This window comes from Microcaecilia unicolor, chromosome 13 (assembly GCF_901765095.1).
Source record: "Microcaecilia unicolor chromosome 13, aMicUni1.1, whole genome shotgun sequence".
NCBI classification, from domain to species: domain Eukaryota; kingdom Metazoa; phylum Chordata; class Amphibia; order Gymnophiona; family Siphonopidae; genus Microcaecilia; species Microcaecilia unicolor.
In genome coordinates, this window is record NC_044043.1 from 78134589 (window position 1) to 78159232 (window position 24644).

Sequence of the window (24644 nt, forward strand, 5' to 3'; positions counted from 1 at the left end):
TCTATGAGGTCTGTCATGTATCCCGGGGCTTCGCCGTAGATAATTTTATGAACCAGTGTGCAGATTTTGAAAGCAATACTTTCTTTGATTGGGAGCCAGTGCAGTTAAATTCCAATTATTGCCAATTAGCACCAATAATTGATTGTTAGCACCCAATTATTGGCGCTAATTGTCTCATTAAGCAATTAAACTCTTCACACAATTTAGAGCACTATATATAGAATTAAGATGTAAATGGCAATAAAAGGTATTTATATTATTGTTACACACATTGATATTAGTTACTGCAGAATACATAGTAATGAGATTCAAATTAGGACCCGATGCTCAGAAGCAAACGCAGGTGCTAGAGGCCATCAGCGCTGGACTAGCGCCCGCATTTGCTCAGGCACCATGCTTAGAGGCCCCCACCATGGGGAATAACAAGCGCACCGAAGGACAGCGCAACAAGCATGCAGATGAGCTGATTCCCTATTCCACCCCAATGTTCAGCAGACTGCGCACCCAACGAGGGTGCTCTTGCTGCTGAAAACCCTACGCCAGCTTGGAGCTGGCATTAGGGTTGTCAGCGGAAAGGTCTGTCTGCTGGGAGGAATAGGGAAGGCAGCATAAGGTGCCTGAACCAAATCTTTATTTATTTATTAGGATTTATTTACCGTCTTTTTGAAGGCGCATAGAAATAATTAATGCTGAATCGTTCTGGGACAGGCAGTCTATTTTATGCCCCGATGCTCAAGAAACACAAACAGTGCCATACCATCTTGTCTCCTGCAGGTCTGTTTCATTTCCTTCCATCCCTGATTGGCACCTCTTCCTCCTCCTTCCCTCCTCCTCTCTGGTATGCTCGGAGTGCGCTGAAGCAAAACTCTTAAGTGCATGAGCCAGGTTCCAACCACCCCCTTTACTTCTAATGATCAAAGTTAATAGCGCGCATATCATTTGCATACTATTAGCATTGAGCATTAGGAAGTAATTCCTCAGCGCTGTTGTGGCAGTATTTTCTGGCACTGTTTCATACAGTGTCGGAGTTTTGAGCACCTGGGCCTCTTTGAACCAGCCAGACCAATAACATAGGCAACCGAGACCCCTCGGGCCCACCATTCTTCTCTTTACCACTATAACCCCCAATAAAGACTTCACACATGGTATTTCTTTATGTGGCACAACTGGGCCGCAGCTTTATTTCAAATACAACCATATCTTAACCCTGGGCAGACCCAAGCCGCTTCAGCCTCTGGCTCAATAAGCCCCAAGCCAAGTCCGCCACACTAGCAAGACTGGCTAAGCTTGTAGAGAGCCCTCCGCCGCACAGCAAGGGGGCCGTACCGTAATCGCAGCTGCCAGCTGCCTATTTAACCCCATCCGGCTTGGGTACCCCGCAAAAGCTGCGACAATTTATAGGGTATGATACATACCTGTAGCAGTTGTTCTCCGAGGACAGCAGGCTGATTGTTCTCACGACTGGGTTGACGTCCGCGGCAGCCCCCACCAACCGGAAGAAGCTTCGCGGGACGGTCGGCACGCAGGGCACGCCCACCGCGCATGCGCGGCCATCTTCCCGCCCGTGCGCGACCGCTCCCGCCAGTTGAATGACTAGCAAAAGATGAAACACACAACTCCAAAGGGGAGGAGGGAGGGTAGGTGAGAACAATCAGCCTGCTGTCCTCGGAGAACAACTGCTACAGGTATGTATCATACCCTTTCTCCGAGGACAAGCAGGCTGCTTGTTCTCACGACTGGGGTATCCCTAGCTCTCAGGCTCACTCAAAACAAGAACCCAGGTCAATTGAACCTCGCAACGGCGAGGGAACAACAGAAATTGACCTACGAAGAACAACTAACTGAGAGTGCAGCCTGACCAGAATAAATTCGGGTCCTGGAGGGTGGAGTTGGATTTACACCCCAAACAGATTCTGCAGCACCGACTGCCCGAACCGACTGTCGCGTCGGGTATCCTGCTGGAGGCAGTAATGAGATGTGAATGTGTGGACAGATGACCACGTCGCAGCCTTGCAGATCTCTTCAATAGTGGCTGACTTCAAGTGGGCCACCGACGCTGCCATGGCTCTGACACTATGAGCCGTGACATGACCCTCAAGAGTCAGCCCAGCCTGGGCGTAAGTGAAGGAAATGCAGTCTGCTAGCCAATTGGAGATGGTGCGTTTCCCGACAGCGACCCCTAGCCTGTTAGGGTCGAAAGAAATAAACAATTGGGCGGACTGTCTGTTGGGCTGTGTCCGCTCCAAGTAGAAGGCCAATGCTCTCTTGCAGTCCAATGTGTGCAACTGACGTTCAGCAGGGCGGGTATGCGGCCTGGGGAAGAATGTTGGCAAGACAATTGACTGGTTAAGATGGAACTCCGACACCACCTTCGGCAGGAACTTTGGGTGGGTGCGGAGCACTACTCTGTTGTGATGAAATTTGGTATATGGAGCATGAGCTACCAGGGCTTGAAGCTCACTGACCCTACGAGCTGAAGTAACTGCCACCAAGAAAATGACCTTCCAGGTCAAGTACTTCAGATGGCAGGTATTCAGTGGCTCAAAAGGAGGTTTCATCAGCTGGGTGAGGACGACGTTGAGATCCCATGACACAGTAGGAGGCTTGATAGGGGGCTTTGACAAAAGCAAACCTCTCATGAATCGAACGACTAAAGGCTCTCCAGAGATGGCTTTACCTTCCACACGATAATGGTAAGCACTAATCGCACTAAGGTGATTCCTTACTGAGTTGGTCTTGAGGCCAGACTCTGATAAGTGCAGAAGGTATTCAAGCAGGTTCTGTGCAGGGCAAGAACGAGGTTCTAGGGCCTTGCTCTCACACCAAACGACAAACCTCCTCCACTTGAAAAAGTAACTCTTTTTAGTGGAATCCTTCCTAGAGGCAAGCAAGACCCGGGAGACACCCTCAGACAGACCCAACGCAGCGAAGTCTACGCCCTCAACATCCAGGCCGTGAGAGCCAGGGATTGAAGGTTGGGGTGCAGCAACGCTCCGTCGTTCTGCGAAATGAGAGTCGGAAAACACTCCAATCTCCACGGTTCTTCGGAGGACAACTCCAGAAGAAGAGGGAACCAGATCTGACGGGGCCAAAAGGGCGCTATCAGAATCATGGTGCCGCGGTCTTGCTTGAGCTTCAGTAAGGTCTTCCCCACCAAAGGTATGGGAGGATAAGCATACAGGAGGCCGGTCCCCCAATGAAGGAGAAAGGCATCTGACGCTAGCCTGCCGTGTGTCTGAAGCCTGGAACAGAACAGAGGCAGCTTGTGGTTGGTCTGAGAGGCGAAAAGATCCACCGAGGGGGTGCCCCACTCTCGGAAGATCTTGCGTACCACTCTGGAATGGAGCGACCACTCGTGCGGTTGCATGACTCTGCTCAGTCTGTCGGCCAGACTGTTGTTTACGCCTGCCAGGTACGTGGCTTGGAGAAGCATGCCGAACCGACACGCCCAACGCCACATACCGACGGCTTCCTGACACAGGGGGCGAGATCCGGTGCCCCCTGCTTGTTGACGTAATACATTGCAACCTGATTGTCTGTCCGAATTTGGATAATTTGGCAGGACAGCCGATCTCTGAAAGCCTTCAGTGCGTTCCAGATCGCTCGGAGCTCCAGGAGGTTGATCTGTAGATCCTTTTCCTGGAGGGACCACAGACCCTGGGTGTGAAGCCCATCGACATGGGCTCCCCACCCCAGGCGGGATGCATCCGTCGTCAGCACTTTCGTGGGCTGCGGAATTTGGAATGGACGTCCCAGGGTCAAATTGGTCCGTATGGTCCACCAGAGCAGTGAAGTGCGGCAACTGGTGGAGAGGCGGATGACATCCTCTAGATTCCCGGTGGCTTGGAACCACTGGGAAGCTAGGGTCCATTGAGCAGATCTCATGTGAAGACGAGCCATGGGAGTCACATGAACTGTGGAGGCCATATGACCCAGAAGTCTCAACATCTGCCGAGCTGTGATCTGCTGAGACGCTCTGGTCTGCGAAGCCAGGGCCAAGAGATTGGTGGCCCTCGCTTCGGGAAGGTAGGCCTGAACCGTCTGGGAATTCAGCAGCGCTCCTATGAATTCCAGAGACTGAGTTGGCTGGAGATGGGACTTTGGGTAATTTATCACAAACCCCAGCAGCTCCAGAAGTTGAATAGTGCACTGCATGGACCGGAGGGCTCCTGCCTCCGAGGTGTTCTTGACCAGCCAATCGTCGAGATATGGGAACACGTGCACTCCCAGCTTGCGTAGGTAGGCCGCTACCACCACGAGGCACTTTGTAACACTCGTGGGGCAGAGGCGAGCCCAAAGGGCAGCACACAATACTGAAAGTGCCGTGCGCCCAGGCGGAATCTGAGATACTGCCTGTGAGCTGGCAGTATCGGGATGTGAGTGTATGCGTCCTTTAAATCCAGGGAACATAGCCAATCGTTTTTCTGAATCATTGGCAGAAGGGTGCCCAAGGAAAGCATCCTGAACTTTTCTTTGACCAGGAATTTGTTCAGGCCTCTCAGGTCTAGGATGGGACGCATCCCCCCTGTTTTCTTTTCCACAAGGAAGTACCTGGAATAGAATCCCTGCCCTTCCTGCCCGGGTGGTACGGGCTCGACCGCATTGGCGCTGAGAAGGGCGGAGAGTTCCTCTGCAAGTACCTGCTTGTGATGGGAGCTGAAAGACTGAGCTCCCGGAGGACAATTTGGAGGCAGGGAGGTCAAATTCAGGGCGTATCCGCACCGCACTATTTGGAGAACCCACTGGTCGGAGGTTATGAGAGGCCACCTTTGGTGAAAGAATTTTAACCTCCCTCCGACCGGCAGGTCGTCCGGTACGGACACTTGTAGGGCGGCTATGTTCCCGTGGATCCAGTCAAAAGCCCGTCCCCGGCTTTTGCTGTGGAGGCGCAGGGGGCTGCTTAGGCGCACGCTGTTGACGGGAACGAGCGCGCTGGGGCTGTCCCTGTGCCTGACGAGGCCTTCGGGCCGGCTGGTTGTACCTACGCTTCGCAAAAGAATAGGGTGCAGCCTGCCGAGCCCGGGAAAAACGCCCGCCCGCGGGGGCGAGTGCTGAAGGCGCCCGGTGGGAGAGCTTGTCGAGAGCGGTTTCCCGCTGATGCAGTTGGTCAACCATCTGCTCAACCTTCTCGCCAAAAATATTATCCCCCCGGCAAGGGACGTCAGCCAGTCTCTGCTGGGTGCGGTTGTCCAGGTCAGAGGCACGCAGCCATGAGAGCCTGCGCATCACTATACCTTGGGCCGCAGCACGAGATGCCACGTCACAGGTGTCAAAAATCCCCCTGGACAGGAACTTTCTGCACGCCTTCAGCTGCCTGACCACCTCCTGATATGGCCTGGACTGCTCCGGCGGGAGCTTATCGACCAGGTCCGCCAGCTGTTGCACATTGGTCCGCATGTGGATGCTCATATAGAGCAGGTAAGATTGGATGCGGGTCACGAGCATGGAGGATTGGTAGGCCTTCCTCCCAAATGAGTCCAGAGTGCGAGACTCCCGCCCCGGGGGCGCCGAGGCGGTATCCCTCGAACTCCGTGCCCTCTTGAGAGCAGAATCCACGACCGCTGAGTCATGGGGCAACTGGGGCCGCATGAGCTCTGGGTCAGAGTGGATCCTGTACTGGGACTCTGCTTTCTTGGGAATGGTGGGGTTAGTTAGTGGTCGCACCCAGTTCCGAAGCAGCGTCTCCTTCAGGACATTGTGCAGCGGTACCGTGGAGGACTCTCTAGGTGGTGATGGATAGTCGAGGACCTCGAGCATCTCGGCCCTCGGCTCTTCCACAGAGACCACGGGAAAGGGAATGCTTATAGACATATCCCGCACAAAGGAGGCAAAGGAGAGACTCTCAGGAGGTGAGAGCTTCCTCTCCGGTGACGGCGTGGGGTCCGAGGGAAGGCCCGTAGACTCCTCTAATGAGAAATATCTCGGGTCCTCCTCTTCCCCCCACGAGTCCTCATCCTCGGTATCGGACATTAGCTCATGTAGCTGAGTCCGGTACCGGGCCCGGCTCGACGTCGAGGCACCGAGGTCTCGGTGTCGTCGAGCGGTGGACTCCCGCGCCGGCGGGGACGGAGCTCCCTCCATCGACGTCGACGGGGACTCCACCTGCGTGGCGGTCGAGACCGGCACCGCAAGCGGCGGCGGTGTCGACAGCCCCGGCGCCGGGCTAGAGCTCGCCGGCGCCACAGTCATCGGCGCCGGGGGCGCAAGCACCCCCGACGCCGGCACAGCCTGGCGCATCAGCCCTTCCAGGATCCCCGGAAGGATGGCTCTGAGGCACTCGTCCAGGCCCGCTGCCGGGAAAGGCGGTGGGGCCGGTAAGGGTGTCGGTGCCAGAAGCTGCTGGGGGCCAGGAGACGGCACCGAGGTGCCGGAACCCCGACGCGTCGGTACCTCCACCACCGACGGAGATCTCTCCTCTCTGCGATGACGCTTCGGCGTCGACTCCTCTTCAGGGTGCACCGAGGGCTCCCGGTGACGGCGCTTCTTATCTTTTTTTCCGGTGCACGTCACCGGCGCCGGAGGGCATGGAGGAGGAGGAGGTCGATCCCCCTCGGTCTCGAGGTACCGGGTCCGACAGGGTTCGGTCCCGTGGCTCACGAGCTGAGGGAGTGACCGGGGCCGACTGCCCACGCGGCCTCTCAACCCCACTCTCACCGGTGGACCGGCGGGCCGACGGGACCTGTTCTCCTGGGGTCGCTGCCATCGATACCGGTACCGAAGACCCGGCCTTCGATACCGATGCCATCGAGGTCGACGTCGAGGGGCCGGCGCAAGTTCCAAAAAGACGGTCCCGCAGAACTTGCCTCGCAACCTGAGTCCGTTTCCGGAGACCGAGACACAGCGCGCACGACTTGAGATTGTGCTCCGGCCCGAGGCACTGGAGGCACCAAGCGTGGGTGTCGGTCTGCGAGATCGGCCAGCCGCAGCGACCACACTTTTTAAATCCACTCGGGACCTTCGAGGACATCGACGGAAAAATCGCGTCGGCGAAGTCAAAGTCGGCAATGGTGGCTAAAATCACACCACGAAAAAATTAGCCGACCGAGCGGCCACTAGGCCGCAACGAGGCGTCCCCGCTGGAAGCGAGGGAAAGGGGGAGCGCGTGCTCCACACGCGCGAAAATCTTTTTTTTTTTTTTTTTTTTGTTAACAATACAAAGAAAGAAAAGAAAGAGGAACCGAACGGGAATCCAAAGCAACGATCCGCGTAAACGCGGTCGAAAAATCCGGCGGCTGAACGGAGAGAGAGGCAATGGCACAACTCTCTCCAGTCGCGGAAAAAAAGTAACTGGCGGGAGCGGTCGCGCACGGGCGGGAAGACGGCCGTGCATGCGCGGTGGGCGTGCCTTGCGTGCCGACCGTCCCGCGAAGCTTCTTCCGGTTGGTGGGGGCTGCCGCGGACGTCAACCCAGTCGTGAGAACAAGCAGCCTGCTTGTCCTCGGAGAAACATTTGTACATCATGGTTTTGGGTTTTTTTTTTTTTTTTTTTTGGGGGGTGGGGGAGGGCGGGCTGGGTGCCGTCCGCTGCCCTGACCTCCGAAGAGGCCGTTCCTGCCCTCTTCCGGGGCTTTTAACCCCTTTTTGGGTAGCCCCTCCTATGGCCAGCAGGGAGCCATGAGCGTCAGGGTCCTGCCCCTTCCCCCGCCTCGCTCGCTCCCGGCTGGCCTCGGAGCGCATGCCCGTCGGGGCACGGCGCCATGTTATTTTTGGCTCCGTGCACCCTACGGGGCACTGCGCCTTGCTTAACACAAGGAAAACATACACAAAACAAAACCTACCTTCCCCCCCCCCCCCCCCCCAAAAAAAAAACAGACTGGACTAAAATATTTGAAGAGCATGGTGTTAGGTTGCTGACAGGGCTCCTGCCTCCTCATGTTGCACATCCTTTTCCATGGCTTCAGTGACAGTTTAACACTTTTGAAGTGTGCAGCTTCTCTTCTTTGATCTGAGTCCCACCCGCAGCTGATTGTGTCCTGCAAAGGGGGGGGGGGGGGGCAGGGGCCTGCCAAGCCTTCTCCTTAAGCTGTCAAAAAGGAGATAGGAGGAGACCATCCTGACCCAAGGACCATTATGATTAGATACCCTAAGCACCCGGGGTTATTCGGACCACTTAAAGCTGTAGGGAAGCCGCAAAGGAAAGCAAAAGCCATTCAGCAAAACAATCTCACACTCAACTAAGGAGGTGTCACAAACTAATTCGGTAGCAGCCTGCTTGCAGATTATGCCTGCTCAGCTGAAACAGGACAGTGCCCCATAATGGCCGTCGGAGCCAGGGTACCCAGTCAAAATAGCCCCGAAAAATGGCCCCGATAAAAAAGCCCCCACACAAAACAGCCACGACAATAAAGATCCAAAAAAAAAAAAGCTCCCGCCATAACAGCCACTGTCAAAACGGCCTGCCCCCCCCCCCCCCCCCCCGACAAAAGGGCCCGATCAGGCTGCCCAGAATATGGCACTGCATTTTTTTTCTAATAATCTTTGCCAAATAGGATAAGGTTGGTAAGATCTTGAAAATGATGATTTTTTTTTATTAGCATGTTGATGGAAGAATAGTTTTCTTAAACAGCAGAACAAATATGGAGTGGAGGAGTGGCCTAGTGGTTAGGGTGGTGGACTTTGGTCCTGAGGAACTGAGTTCGATTCCCACTTCAGGCACAGGCAGCTCCTTGTGACTCTGGGCAAGTCACTTAACCCTCCATTGCCCCATGTAAGCCGCATTGAGCCTACCATGAGTGGGAAAGCGCAGGGTACAAATGTAACAAAAATAAAATAGATACTATTGGAGATTCTACATGGAATGTTGCTACTATTGGAGATTCTACATGGAATGTTGCTATTCCACTAGCTGAAACAAAAAAGTGAGGAGAATGGATGAGGATACCAACTGTTTTATATTTATTCACTTAAAAAATTACATGTGCATAACAGTTGGTATCCTCATCCATTCTCCTCACTTTTTTGTTTCATCTTCACGGTGTCGTGAGGATTTTTTACCTCCTTTTTTGCCTTCGCTATTCCACTAGCAACATTCCATGTAGAAGGCTGCACAGGATTCTGTTTCTGTGAGTCTGACGTCCTGCACGTGCAGGACGTCAGACTCACAGAACCAGAAGCCTGCGCGGCCACATTGGTGATCTGCAAGGGCCGACTTCTACATGGAATGTTGCAAGTGGAATAGCAACATTCCATGTAGAATATCAAATAGTAGCAACAGTGGAGGAGTGGCCTAGTGGTTAGGGTGGTGGACTTTACTCTTTCCAAAAATACTAGGACTAGGGGGCATGCGATGAAGCTACAAAGTAGTAAATTTAAAACGAATCGGAGAAACTTTTTTCTTCACTCAAAGTGTAATTAAACTCTGGAATTCGTTGCCAGAGAATGTGGTAAAGGCAGTTAGCTTAGCGGGGTTTTCAAAAGGTCTGGACGGCTTCCTAAAGGAAAAGTCCATAGACCATTATTAAATTGACTTGGGGAAAATCCACTGCTTATTTCTGGGATAAGCAGCATAAAATGTACTGAACTTTTTGGGGATTTTGCCAGGTATTTGTGACCTGGATTGGCCACTGTTGGAAACAGGATGCTGTGTTGGATGGACCTTTGGTCCGTCCCAGTGTGGTAATACTTATGTACTTACGTTTGGTTCTTTATCCAATTAAGGTACCTGCGCAAATTGTACACACATCCAAATTTGTGCACACGACTCAAAGTGCCATATATAGAATCTGGAGGTAAGTGTATTTTATAAACCATGCCTAACTTTAAAGTACTGTTTATAAAACACCGCTAAGTGACAGGAGGGGGGAGGGAGGGGGAGGCAAGGGTTTAGATAAGGGGAAGGGGGGGGGGAATTAAAACATGGCTGATGATGAAAGTATTAGTCTGTTTAGATTCCGACGCTTTGATTTGTTCTCAATACTTGTAATTTGCATTCACTGGAAGCTCTAAGGTTGATTCACCAATAAAAAAGTTGAAACATCGAGGGGGGGGGGAAGGTGGGAAACATATATAAATTAAATATGTCAATAGAGGGGTGGAGGGGGGATAACATGTTAAAAGTACGATGAAGGTCTGCATCATTTTGTGCTTCAAGAGTACATGTTACTTTTTGAACTTCGGTGTATTTGTATTATTGGATTATTCATTTCGAAGTGTCATCAATAAAAACGTTGAAATAAAAAACAGTGCTAAGTGTTTTCGGTGCTGATTTTTTCGGCGACATTTATAGAATCTAGTCCTATATTCCTTATTACATGGCAGTAAATAACAAATCAGTATAGCTATAAACTTTCCCTATGTTTGACTGCCAAGGCTTCCCCAGCAGCCAAAACGTCACATATTTTGAGCCAGGAATATCTTCTCTGTACATAAGTAGTGCCATACTGGGAAAGACCAAAGGTCCATCTAGCCCAGCATCCTGTCACCGACAGTGGCCAATCCAGGTCAAGGGCACCTGGCACGCTCCCCAAACGTAAAAACATTCCAGACAAGTTGTACCTAAAAATGAGGAATTTTTCCAGTCCATTTAATAGCGGTCTATGGACTTGTCCTTTAGGAATCTATCTAACCCCTTTTTAAACTCCGTCAAGCTAACCGCCCATACCACGTTCTCCGGCAATGAATTCCAGAGTCTAATTACACGTTGGGTGAAGAAAAATTTTCTCCGATTCGTTTTAAATTTACCACACTGTAGCTTCAACTCATGCCCTCTAGTCCTAGTATTTTTGGATAGCGTGAACAGTCGCTTCACATCCACCCGATCCATTCCACTCATTATTTTATACACTTCTATCATATCTCCCCTCAGCCGTCTCTTCTCCAAGCTGAAAAGCCCTAGCCTTCTCAGCCTCTCTTCATAGGAAAGTCGTCCCATCCCCACTATCATTTTCGTCGCCCTTCGCTGTACCTTTTCCAATTCTACTATATCTTTTTTGAGATACGGAGACCAGTACTGAACACAATACTCCAGGTGCGGTCGCACCATGGAGCGATACAACGGCATTATAACATCCGCACACCTGGACTCCATACCCTTCTTAATAACACCCAACATTCTATTCGCTTTCCTAGCCGCAGCAGCACACTGAGCAGAAGGTTTCAGCGTATCATCGACGACGACACCCAGATCCCTTTCTTGATCCGTAACTCCTAACGCGGAACCTTGCAAGACGTAGCTATAATTCGGGTTCCTCTTACCCACATGCATCACTTTGCACTTGTCAACATTGAACTTCATCTGCCACTTGCACGCCCATTCTCCCAGTCTCGCAAGGTCCTCCTGTAATCGTTCACATTCCTCCTGCGACTTGACGACCCTGAATAATTTTGTGTCATCGGCGAATTTAATTACCTCACTAGTTATTCCCATCTCTAGGTCATTTATAAATACATTAAAAAGCAACGGACCCAGCACAGACCCCTGCGGGACCCCACTAACTACCCTCCTCCACTGAGAATACTGGCCACGCAATCCTACTCTCTGCTTCCTATCTTTCAACCAGTTCTTAATCCATAATAATACCCTACCTCCGATTCCATGACTCTGCAATTTCTTCAGGAGTCTTTCGTGCGGCACTTTGTCAAACGCCTTCTGAAAATCCAGATATACAATATCAACCGGCTCCCCATTGTCCACATGTTTGCTTACCCCCTCAAAAAAATGCATTAGATTGGTGAGGCAAGACTTCCCTTCACTAAATCCGTGCTGACTTTGTCTCATCAGTCCATGTTTTTGTATATGCTCTGCAATTTTATTCTTAATAATAGCCTCCACCATCTTGCCCGGCACCGACGTCAGACTCACCGGTCTATAATTTCCCGGATCTCCTCTGGAACCCTTCTTAAAAATCGGAGTAACATTGGCTACCCTCCAGTCTTCCGGTATTACACTCGATTTTAGGGACAGATTGCATATTTCTAACAGTAGCTCCGCAAGTTCATTTTTTAGTTCTATTAATACTCTGGGATGAATACCATCAGGTCCCGGTGATTTACTACTCTTCAGCTTGCTGAACTGACCCATTACATCCTCCAAGGTTACAGAGAATTTGTTTAGTTTCTCCGATTCCCCCGCTTCAAATATTCTTTCCGGCACCGGTGTCCCCCCCAAATCCTCCTCGGTGAAGACCGAAGCAAAGAATTCGTTTAATTTCTCCGCTACGGCTTTGTCCTCCTTGATCGCCCCTTTAACACCATTTTCGTCCAGCGGCCCAACCGACTCTTTGGCCGGTTTCCTGCTTTTAATGTATCTAAAAAAGTTTTTACTATGTATTTTTGCTTCCAACGCTAATTTCTTCTCAAAGTCCTTTTTTGCCCTCCTTATCTCCGCTTTGCATTTGGCTTGGCATTCCTTATGATCTATCCTGTTACTTTCAGTTGGTTCTCTTCTCCACTTTCTGAAGGATTGTTTTTTGGCTCTAATGATTTCCTTTATCTTACTGTTTAGCCACGCCAGCTGACGTTTAGTCTTTTTTTCCCTTTTTTCTAATACGTGGAATATATTTGTCCTGAACCTCCAGGATGGCGTTTTTAAACAGCATCCACGCCTGATGCAAGTTTTTTACTCTGCGAGCTGCTCCTTTCAGTCTTTTTTTCACCATTTTTCTCATTTTGTCGTAATCACCTTTTCTATAGTTAAACGCTAGCGTACTTGATTTCCTAGTTTCACTTCCTTCAATGCCAATATCAAAACCGATCATATTATGATCACTGTTATCAAGCGGCCCTCGTATCGTTACCCCCTGCACTAGATCATGAGCACCACTAAGGACTAAGTCTAGTATTTTTCCTTCTCTTGTCGGCTCCTGAACTAGCTGTTCCATGAAGCTGTCCTTGATTTCATCAAGAAATCTTATGTCCCTTGCGTGTACAGATGTTACATTACCCCAGTCTATATGCGGGTAATTGAAATCCCCCATTATTATTGTGTTGCCCAGTTTGTTTGCGTCCCTGATTTCCTTTAACATTTCCGCATCCGTCTGTTCGTCCTGGCCAGGCGGACGGTAGTACACTCCTATCACTATCCTTTTCCCCTTTGCACATGGAATTTCAATCCACAGTGATTCCAAGGAGTGTTTTGCTTCCTGCAGAATTTTCAATCTATTTGATTCAAGGCTCTCGTTAATATACAATGCTACCCCTCCACCAATCCGATTCACCCTATCACTACTACTCTGGCTTTCTTTCTTCCTGGATTTAATTACTGTATTCCTTCCATCTTCACTGAAAATTATGACAGTTTTCACCTCTCCAGGTTCAAATAAGGACATGACCAGAAACCGCCACATTATTAAAATATGCTCAGAGTTTCCTCTGGCAGGAGGAGCCCATGGGAGTTTTCTCCAAAACAAAAGTCTCTAGTTGATTTGAAAAATAAACCTCTTATAACTTTGTCCTCTATCATTTCTATTTTGTCACTTTCTGGCATGTTCTTTTTTCAGACTGTGATCTCTTGTATTGAATCAGCATTTAAAAAGTGTCTAAACTTGTTGGCTGTGAACCTAAGAAGTCACCTCGCCTCTGTTATTTAGATGGTCTTCCTCCGAGACCTCTCAGACCTTGTAAACTCACTTACATCATCCCATGTGGATAATTTTTATACTGGTCCAAAAATACGGTGTTTCTCAGCCTTTCCTGGAGGCACACCTAGCCAGCTGGGTTTTCAGGATTACCACCTGCTAAATTGAAAACATGGTTCCAAAACTTTCTCAGTTCATGGTGCCCTTAGTGGTTAAGTCATTTTTTTCGTGGCACCTCTAGGCCACATATTTCCCCTCAGGTCTTTTCCACCACCCCACCCCTGGCATGATGATGATGGTGACAATGGCAGCGTAGAGTCTTACCTTTGCTGGCGGGGATGCTCAGCCCTGCCAGTTGAGGTAGTCCACTGCCCAAGACTCGAGCTCCACGCTGCCTGAGGAAGTTGGTGGCATGCTTCAGTCACTGACACCAGCACCCCTGTGCATACTCATTTCAAATTGAACCGAGAAATGTCAGGAAGTATGTCAAGAAAAATGTCAGGAAGTATTTTTTCACAGAGAGGGTGGTGGATACTTGGAATCCCTCCCACGGGAGGTGGTGGAGATGAAAACAGTAATGGAATTCAAAAAAGCGTTGGATAAACATAAAGGAATCCTGTTCAAAAGAAATGGATCCTCAGAAGCTTAGCAGAGATTGGGTGGCAGCACCGGCAGTTAGGAGGCGGGGCTAGTGGTTGGGAGGCAGGGCTAGTGCTGGGCAGACTTCTACGGTCTGTGCCCAGAAAACGGCAGATACAAATCAAGGTCAGGAATACATATAAAGTAGCACATATGAGTTTATCTTGTTGGGCAGACTGGATGGACGATACAGGTCTTTTTCTGCCGTCACCTACTATGTTACTATGAGTATGCATGGGAGTGATGGCGTCAGTGGCTAAAGCACGACACTGACTTCCTCAGGCAGCAAGGAGCTCAGGTTTGGGCAGCAGACCGCTTCAGCAAGCAGGGCTTGGGCATTCCTGCTAGCCATTCCATGGGTGCCACAGTGTTGAAGGGGGTATTAAAATATGCCACAGCCCCCCTGTGAGTTTACTGCGGCACCCTGAGGTGCCACAGTGCACAGTTTGGGAACTGCTTACGTACAGTATTAACGGCTCATAAGATCCACTGGACAATAAAAAGATTCTCTGAGAAGTTTGTTGGAAGGATTAGTTTTTATTACATGAGGAGAATTTTTATGTGCATCCAGTGAAATCTTTTTGAGCTTACCTATGTGCCCTGATGCAGTCTAATGGTGTGGGACTTTTAATTTTTTTTTCTATAGGAATGATTTTCAAAGTGATTTAATCAAGCAGAAGAGGCTCCTGCCCAATTAAAGGTACAACAATTTTTACTGATGACAACACATAACAAATACAACCATCTTCTGGAAACATACATAGGTTAAGTAAAAAGTAAGCACATCTTAACAGCAGTATAATATCTGTCATCAAACTTTGAACAATCCATATCTCCTTACCCTCCACCCAACCCCTTCCTATCTTCAATGAGAAGGTGAGATAATAAGTAAGAGTGAACTGAACACATACACAAAAAAAACAACAGCAATATAATAAGAATTAATTATCTGTTACTGAGGCACAAAACGAAAGGGTGTGCTCTTATCCTTTCCAGCAGTGCCTCAAAGATCCTAGAGACTACCAATAAAGATATATAGACAAAAAAAACATCCAAGGCGTGTGCGGTATGGGGGCTCCTCTCCAAAAAGTATGCGGAAAAGAGCTCCTGTTAATCTGTTCGTGAGCTGTTGAGCCCAGACCGAGGCCTAGGAAGGATCTTGGCCAAAGCCTAGGGTAGACCAAACAGACGCTACACACAACCCCAGCCACCAAGCCCCACACACACAGGACAAACAACTAGCACCGCCAGAAAAAGGGAGATAGCCCAGTCAGGCGGGCCTCACGGCCGAACAGGAACCCACTCATACAGAGTCCAAGCACGCATGCCTCACGGCCGAACAGGAACCGAGTCATACACTGGGATGGGAGAAAGAACAATGAGGAGTCCCCCAAGGGACTGGAGCACAAGCAACGCACACAGCGATAGCTAGAGACACAAGGGAAAGAGCGAGAAACAGAAGCTGCTATAGGAATACACAGGGCTGTGCCACACGGCAGACAAGGATAAGAGAACCCCTCCAAGGAATACTCTAGGCTGTACTGTACAGCACTCAAAGGTAAGGAAAGCCACCTATAGGAATACACAAGGCTGTGCCACACAGCGCATGAGGGTAAAGGGAATCCATACACAAGAATGCACAAGGCTGGCCCCACAACACACAAGGGTAAATGGAAGCTGCTATAGAAATACACAAGGCTGTGCCACACAGCGCTCAAGGGCAGAGGGAATCCATACACAGGAATGCAGAAGGCTGGCTCCACAACACACAAGGGTAAAGGGAAGCTAACAGAGAAAGTTGCCTTAATATATACAGATCAGATAAGGAGCAATGGTCATCATAATCAGGAGACAGACTCAGCAAACAAAGAGAAAAAACAAGCTAAAGGGAAGACTGCTTCTGAGACACCAAACTGCAGGAAGCAGGGCTTACACAGCAGACAAAGGTAAGGAAAACAAAACAAACAAACAAACAGGAGCAATACAGGACAGGGAGGCTGTAAACAGAAGCAGGACAATGGCAGGCAAATACTAAGCCTAGCACATAAAGGGTTACACAGAGGAAAGGGAAACTTAAACAAACAGACTGGAACGATACAACAGACAAGCTTACCACAGACAACACTGCACCAGTGAATCAGGGAACAGACTCAGGTGCAGGGGAATGAAACAATCAAGCTCACGCTGGGAACACCCAGCAAACACAGAACATACAAGCTACAAGGAGAGTAGGCAAACTCCAACAAACACAAAGTGTGCAACAGCACAGACTGAGAGAACGGGGAGCAGGCTTCAACTGACAGGAATCAAACACTAAAGCAAAGGCTGTAGGGATAGGTAAGGTTAAGTAGATCTTGGCAGCCATTCCCCTGCCTGTTTAGCAGAACGGGTTCCAGCCATTCCCCTGCCTGTTTAGCAGAATCATAACAGCTCCCAGAAATATCCCCGAAACAAAGGGAGAAAGACAGGAAAAGGAGAACATTTCTCTCCCCCCCTCCCCACCCCCCTTGTCTGCTCTTGCCTGCAGAGGCGACCAAGGTGACCGCATAGGGCCCCGCGCCTAAGGGGGCCCCGCATGGCGCGCCTAAGGGGGCCCTGCGCAGCGCCTCAACTCTGCCTCGCTTGTGCCTCCGCTCCGACCTCCGCCGCTGCTCGCCTTAGTCGCCTGAGATGATCCCCATTCCCGTGGCTCAGCCACTCCGCTCCCGCCACCCCCAGCGCGGCATCCACCCCCGGCTTGGGCCCGCTACTAATTGTAGTGGACTTGAACTGAATAATTTCTGGGGAGGGGAGGTTTCATGATAGCATTGTGCTTATTATTTCAATCGGGTTTTTTTGTACAAGTTTAGCTTCATTTGTCTTTATTTGAAATTTCGTAAATAAAAAAATGTTCTAAAAATGGAATAATCTTATCAATGGGGTGGAGCTAGGGAGGGGGCGGGGCTAGGGTAGGCGGGGCTAGGATGGGGCCCCACCAAATTGGTCTGCATAGGGCCCCGCACTTGCTAAGACTGGCCCTGCTTGCCTGGTTAAATCGCTTCTGCCGGGTTATCTGCGGCACTTAACCGGATAGTGCTGCTGAGTATCGGCATTAACAACCAAACACGAAGCCGGTGTTTTGGAGGTGGTCCGAGGCGGAGGTGGCACTTTTGTGGTTAAGTGCCCTATATTCAGCACTTAACCACGTAAGGGGCCCTTTCACTATGCTGCGTTAGGCGCTAATGCACGCCTAACACAGCAAAAATAGCCTTTAAGTGGGATGCACTAACGCACCTGTGTTTTCTCATCTGTACACTCTAACCGCATGCAATTATTTTGTGCATTTTTTGTGGGGGCAGAGAATGGGCGCTAATCAACTAGCACGTGCACATTACCACTGGGCTAATTGATTAGCACATCTATCATGCGGGAGCCCTTAACACCACCTAAATAGTGCTGAACGTTAGGCACAGCTTATAGAATAACTAGACTTTGAGCCCGTAAAAACGGGCTATTATAGGAAGGGGGGGGGTTGAAAGGCCCGCCCCCACCACCGAGTTCGCCGCTGCCCCTCCCCCTCCGAGTTCGCGCCCCCCCCCCCCACCGAGCCATCACCACCCACCTTCCTCCCGGCCGGGCCCTCGCTCCGCTATTGAAACAGCGAGGGTCCGGGAACGCAGCACTGAACTCTGCTGAGCTGCCGACGTCGGCCTTCGTTCTTCTTCTCTGCCTGTCCCGCCCTCGTGTGACGTAACGTCGTCGAGGGCGGGACAGAGGCAGAGAAGAAGAAGGAAGGGCAATGTCAGCAGCTCAGCAGAGCTCAGTGCTGCGTTCCCGGACCCTCGCTGTTTCAATAATGGAGCGAGGGCCCGACCGGGTAGAAGGTGGGTGGCGGCGGCGACTCGGGTGGGGGGAGCGTTAGACGGCAGTGTCCCTCCCTCAGCAATGCGCAGTACAGACCCTCTGTGTTCCGCCCCCCCCGTCATCACGTATTGACGTGGGGGCGGGGCAGAGAAGGTCTCTACTGCGCATTTGCGAGTGAGTACGGTCACTCGCCGTTTATATGTTTGATGCTTAAGTGGGGGTTTTCGGCGCCATTTAATCTACCCCTGTATGTTTAGATAATAAATTATTGATTATTTTTGGAACTGAAAAGATTTTCAAATTTGAATTTTGCTGATTTATTCGTTGGGGTGATGCCAAAAACTGACTGGCTAGGTGTGTCTCCAGGAGACTGTTGAGAAGCACTGTGGTACAAGTTATCACACCCGGTAAAGGACCCAATTTTCTACAGAACCAATGTGTTTATCAGATTTCCATATTATCACATTGTTTTTCTTTGTGAAACAATCATTATTGGAGAGTGTCCTCTGAAGTCAAAGCACTCCTAAATGTATGTACAGCATCATAGTACACCAAGCCCATGTGTGCTGAATTGCTTCAGAAAACAATTACAGTTGACTACGATGGCAACCGACTCTTGTCAAGCTCAATAAAAGAACAGCTCAATATAAATAAATCAACCAACAATTCAAAGAAGAAACATTTGCAAAATAGGAGAGTTTTTCAAAGATTGCAAGACTTACAGTGTAGACAGCCAGCTTCGCCGCCGAGCTGAGACCAGCCAGGACAGCACTTGTACATGGTCTGATACTCCATTCTATAGAGCTGCTTGTAGACTGTATAATATGTGGTTCTGGAATGCAAAAGTACAGAATCTTGTTAGTGGACTACATGGAACACAATATCATTTCACAGAGGGATGTGGAGTCAGACAGGAAAAAAGAGGAGGAGAAACCTCATGTAAACATAAACGGTGAACAAAAAAGTGAGGTAAACTCGAAGAGGATGCCAAGAAGTCTTTATTATGAACAGCATAAAATCAACCCGACACAGCCGTGTTTCGGCACAAAGGCCTGCCTCAGGGGTCAAGTGTATCTCTTGTGTTATGGCAGGAAAAACTTAACTCGAGTAAAAACGTAATCCTGGCTGTGGAACTTCTATGAAATCCTCAATAGAGAAAAAGTTGAATAGCGGACGCTGTCAAGCCGGCAAACCATCAGCGTTTTCTCTATTGAGGATTCCATTGAGGAAACGATGTCAGAAGGCGGGACTCTGCGGAACGAACTCATGTCACGAAGGGAGGGAAGAATAGAGACGGGCAGGGTAGACTTTAAAATGACGCGGCCGCCGCTGGGACGGAGGTGAATTAAAGATTTAAACCCCCAAGGGCAGCGCGGGGCAGATAGTAAGAGAAGGGGAGACCCATGGTGCCGCTCGCTCGCCCGTCCGCCCAGAAATCCGGACAAACGGGCGGGCGGCCAAAACCCTCCAGACCCCCCGGATGCATCCTCAAAAAGAGGACGTCCGGGTAAATCCGGACATATGGTAACCCTACTTAACCCTCCAGCTCCTTGTGACTCTGGGCAAGTCACTTAACCCTCCATTGCCTGCCGCATTGAGCCTGTCATGAGTGGGAAAAAGTGCGGGGTACAAATGTAAAAAAAAAAAAAATTTACCCCTGGTACAAAATAAGTACCTGAATATATGTAAACTCCTTTGAATGTAGTTGCAAAAACCTCAGAAAGGCAGTATATCAAGTCCCATTTCCCTTTCCCCTTTATTTGCAGTTCTCTGTTTCATCCCATCCTTTCACCCCAGTGTGAGTCTGCCCTGCCTCATTGTAACTGGCAGCAGACACTGTAGGTAGGATCCCACCAATGGGAAGACAGGAGGGGGAGGACTGGAAGGCAGCTCTAGTCACAGGAAGGGAGGGGGCGATATAGAGGACCTTTCTATGCTGTAGAAGTGAAGGGTCCTGCATATGGTGGGGGGTGGGAGAGAACTGAACCCCCTTCCAAAATACACCTCGATACATTTCTGTAGGAGAAGCAGTTCCAACGGCTCCAGCATCATACATCGATCAATGTAAAATAGAGATTACAAAATTGCCCCTTTAAAACCGCTTTCTACTCTCATATCCTCTCCTGATCGATACACAGAAAGCACACACACACATACCAACACACAAACACCCCTGTACACATGCATCCCCAACCCCCCTCCCCCAGAACACACACACACATGCTTTTACTTGCAGCGGGGTTAGAAAGAATTCCATGAGCGATGCTCTACATGCTTTCCCCACTTATTATCTTTAGAATTCCAAACAAACAAATAAAACAAATTAAAACAAACATAAGGATGATTTCAGAACATTTCTGAAAATGTTTTCACTTGGGAAAAAAATTTACTGTTTCTACTTTATCACCTGCACTGAGTCACAGACCTCTGCTTTCGGAGCAGTGCTGGCCAGGATTGGATACTGAAAGAATGGGAGATCATTATTAATGATTGTGAGCCCTCCTGGGAGTGTACCTGAATGTAACTCACCTTGAACTACTACGGACAAAGGTGTGAGCAAAATCCAAATAAATAAATAATCAACGTCACCCTTAGCAGGAACACAAGGATGGCTGGATGGTGGATTATCTGTCATCAGTTAGTTCATCCAGCTAATGGACCCTTCTAAATTCAACTAAGGAAGAAAACCAATCTGATAGCCCAAGGATGCCAGCTTGATAGGCTTTTGAACTTCACTCCCTGCTGGGTGACTAACATTTCACAAAATTGCAGGCCATGGCCCGTTCTCAGACATCAATGCTTACATGGCACATATTGTCTGCATCACCTCTGGGCTCCGATTTCTAAGACACCAGAAGGAAAACTGAACCCTGAATGAATGGTGGGAACCAGAGATCGTGTTCTGGCATTTGTAGGCAATAACATGACAGGATAAGCATTAAAAGGGGCCTCTGGTGATTAAAGAATGAGATATTCAGGTAGCTCATGTGGAAATGTTCTGCGACTTACAGGTCAAATCTGGCCAGCCATCGTTTTGTTTTTTTCTTTTAGCCCACATGATTTTACTGAACATTAAAAAAAAGTATATCAGTAAGTGGAGGAGTGGCCTAGTGGTTAGGGTGGTGGACTTTGGTCCTGAGGAACTGAGCTCAATTCCCACTTCAGGCACAGGCAGCTCCTTGTGACTCTGGGCAAGTCACTTAACCCTCCATTGCCCCATGTAAGCCGCATTGAGCCTGCCATGAGTGGGAAAGCGCGGGGTACAAATGTAACAAAAATAAAATAGATACTATTGGAGATTCTACATGGAATGTTGCTACTATTGGAGATTCTACATGGAATGTTGCTATTCCACTAGCAACATTCCATGTAGAAGGCTGCGCAGGCTTCTGTTTCTGTGAGTCTGACGTCCTGCACATTGGTGATCTGCAAGGGCCGACTTCTACATGGAATGTTGCTAGTGGAATAGCAACATTCCATGTAGAATCTCAAATAGTAGCAACAGTGGAGGAGTGGCCTAGTGGTTAGGGTGGTGGACTTTGGTCCTGAGGAACTGAGTTCGATTCCCACTTCAGGCATAGGCAGCTCCTTGTGACTCTGGGCAAGTCACATAACCCTCCATTGCCTGCCGCATTGAGCCTGCCATGAGTGGGAAAGCGCGGGGTACAAATGTAACAAAAAATAAGTGTGCTCTTCAGCTATACATAAAATATTTGCATGCACTGCATCAGCTCTGTGTATATTCATTATGCATACCCTGTACAGAAGAGTTGCAAGGTGACCCCCCCCCCACCAGGAGTGAGTTGAGAAGCAGTCGACCATCTGGTGACTTCAGCACTTAACACAATACCTCCTGATTCTATACAGTGCGAGTTAAGTTGCGCAAGCAAATCCAGTCGTATTCTGGAATTGCTAACAAGCCAATCAGTGCCGATAATTGCCAACAGTTATTGTCACTAGTTGGCATTAATTAGAATTTACGTGCACATCTATCTAAGCGTAGTCGTGGACATTTTAAAAAACTATGCGTGTGGTTATAGAATACACCTGGTCCATGCCTAATTTAAGCGCTGGCATCTACACCAGTGGCGTAGAACGTGGGGCCTGGGCCCCCGTAGATTTGGCCCTGGACCCCCTGCCGACGACCCTCTCCCGCTGCCAACCCTCCTCCGCCGTTGCCTTGGGCTACCTTTGCTGGCGGGGGAACTGCAATCCCCACCAGCTGAGGAGATCCTCTTCTTCCCACAAAGGCTTCGTTCTGTTTCTGATGTCCTGCACGTTGTACGTGCAGGACGTCAGACTCCCAGAAACAGAACGAAGCCTAGCTGATCTGTAAGGCTTCGTTCTGTTTCTGTGAGTCTGACGTCCTGCACGTACAATGTGCAGGACGTCAGAAACAGAACAAAGCCTTCGCGGGAAGAAGAGGACCTCCTCAGCTGGCAGGGATTGGGGTCCCCTGCCAGCAAAGGTAACCCACAGCGACGGCAGGTTGGTGGCGGGAGGGGGGAGTCAAGAGGGTCGTCGGCATGGGTTCATCAAAGTTGGTGGCGGCGGCACAGGGGTGGGGGGTCGGCAATGGCGGAGGGGGGTCGGCGGTGCTGGCGGGGGCTAAAATGTGCCCCCTCACCTTGGGCTCTGGACCCCCCTCCCGCCAAAGTCTGGCTACACCCCTGATCTACACCACATTTTACTTGATGTAACTGCCTGTGACCAAGTTTAGACAAGTGAATGGGCACTAGGCGCATTCTATAAACCGCGCCTAAATTTAGGCAGATTTTATAGAATACAATTTTCAGTGCCAATTTTTTAAGCGTGATATTTAGAATTTAGCCCATAATACCGGGGGTATTTGTACCTGGCAGCTAGTTTTTGCATCTGTGGGGACAGGCTCACCTTTCACGATCCAGATAAATGCCTTAAGTGTGATGCAAGGTTACAGTTTATTTATTTAATATGGATTTTGCTCACACCTTTTTTTGTAGTAGCTCAAGGTGAGTTACATTCAGGTATACTGGATATTTCCATGTCTCTGGAAGGCTCACAATCTGATTTTGTACCTGAGGAAATGAAGGGTTAAGGAGCCGCAGTGGGATTTGAACCATGCACCCCTGGATGCCAAGACTGGTGCTCTAACCACTAGGCCACTCCTCCACTCCGTAATGTGCTGTCACTTCCATTTTTGGACACTGAAGGCGCTTGTACTGCAAAACTTCTGTGCACATGTGCCAGGCAGGCTTTCCCTGATTAGTGCACAGCTCTGTATACGTTCAATTTGTGTCTCTTCAACTTATAACATTGATGTGGAATATTTTTTCTTGTTAACCTCACAGTTGAAGCCATACACTCAGCACACTGCTCAGCTGTGAGGCTTTCTGCATCAAACACCCCCCCCCCCCCCCCCCCCCCCCCCCCCCCCCCAGAATAAAGAGCTTTGAAAGCTCTTCTCCTTATAAGCGAGTCAAAGAGCCAGGGCATGAATGAGTACATACCTCCGTTCAAAGCCAATGCACCACAGCTGTCCCTCACAGCCCTGTTTCCACACCTTGGCCATGCGCGTGAAGGCCTGAACACATGGCTGGCGGTGTCCCACTATGGCCAACTCCTGCTCCGCACACACATTATGCCTATGAAAAAGAACCACGTGCCGTTAAAAAATACTGTTAAGTTTTTCTGTAACAATGTGTAAATGTCAGAATTATTTACTTATCAATGTACTGATGCTACACCACTGTTCTCTCTAAGCTGAGTGGGAGTCCTCCAGTTGCATTGCTGCCAGTAGGTGGCGATGTTTCAATATTGTATTTTCAATCACTAGGGACAGGCAGGTCCCCTGGAGTCCTGCAGAGCTTGCCTATCACTCACTATTGAAAATGTAATAGTGAGACAGCACTCTCCTCCCCTCTCACCCCACCCCCACCCCTGCAGGACCATAGGTAGAATACTCTCGCTAAGATTAGAGAGAACAGTGTGCGGCTACACCCATTCATTTATTGTTACGACAGGATTGTTCTTTATTTGTTTTGTTATGTACAGAAGTTATTCATCTGTTACAATTCAAAAATTTATTTATTTAGTATTAGGATTTATTTACCACCTTTTTGAAGGAATTCACCCAAGGCGGTGTACAGTAAGAATAAATCAAACATGTGTAATAGGCAATTACAGCAGTAAAAATATTCAAATAACAATACAAAGTATGGCATGGTATACTACTTACAATGTCAACACAATACGTAATAGAACATTTTAATTGATAGTGAAGGGCAGGGCTTTTTTTGAGGGGGTACTTGGGGGTACTGAGTACTGGCACCTTTTCCATTGTCTGCTAAAATTGACCCATGGTCCCCAAGTTTTAATGAAAGAGCTCAGGTTCTACACAACAATTTTGCCTTGTCATAGATTCTGTGACTGGTTGCAGGGGGCCTGGCTATTATGGGGTGGGTCCCCCCAGTGATCACACCACCCCTGAAGGGTGGCCCGGCATTTTGAGTACCGGCACCTATTTCGCTAGAAAAAATGCACTGGTGAAGGGTAAAGCAAAGATGGAACATATAGATAGGTTAGAGAGTAAGAAGAGTTAGAAAGTAATGTTCAATAACAATGATTTGAACTAAAAAAAAATCAACAGCAAACTCATTCTTACAAGCA

At 49.2% G+C, this 24644-nt stretch overlaps 1 protein-coding gene across 1 annotated transcript in view; it reads right to left on the minus strand.

The window, feature by feature from the left end:
• The window catches only part of MEGF6 (multiple EGF like domains 6), a 458871-nt gene that overhangs the window by 414917 nt on the left and 19310 nt on the right, over positions 1-24644 (minus strand). The window contains exons 2-3 of the mRNA XM_030185804.1: positions 23486-23620; positions 18719-18828 (exon numbers count right to left, since the gene is read on the minus strand). Of these exons, the coding sequence (XP_030041664.1) occupies positions 18719-18828; positions 23486-23620 (245 nt within the window). The remainder of the gene's footprint in view (positions 1-18718; positions 18829-23485; positions 23621-24644) is intronic.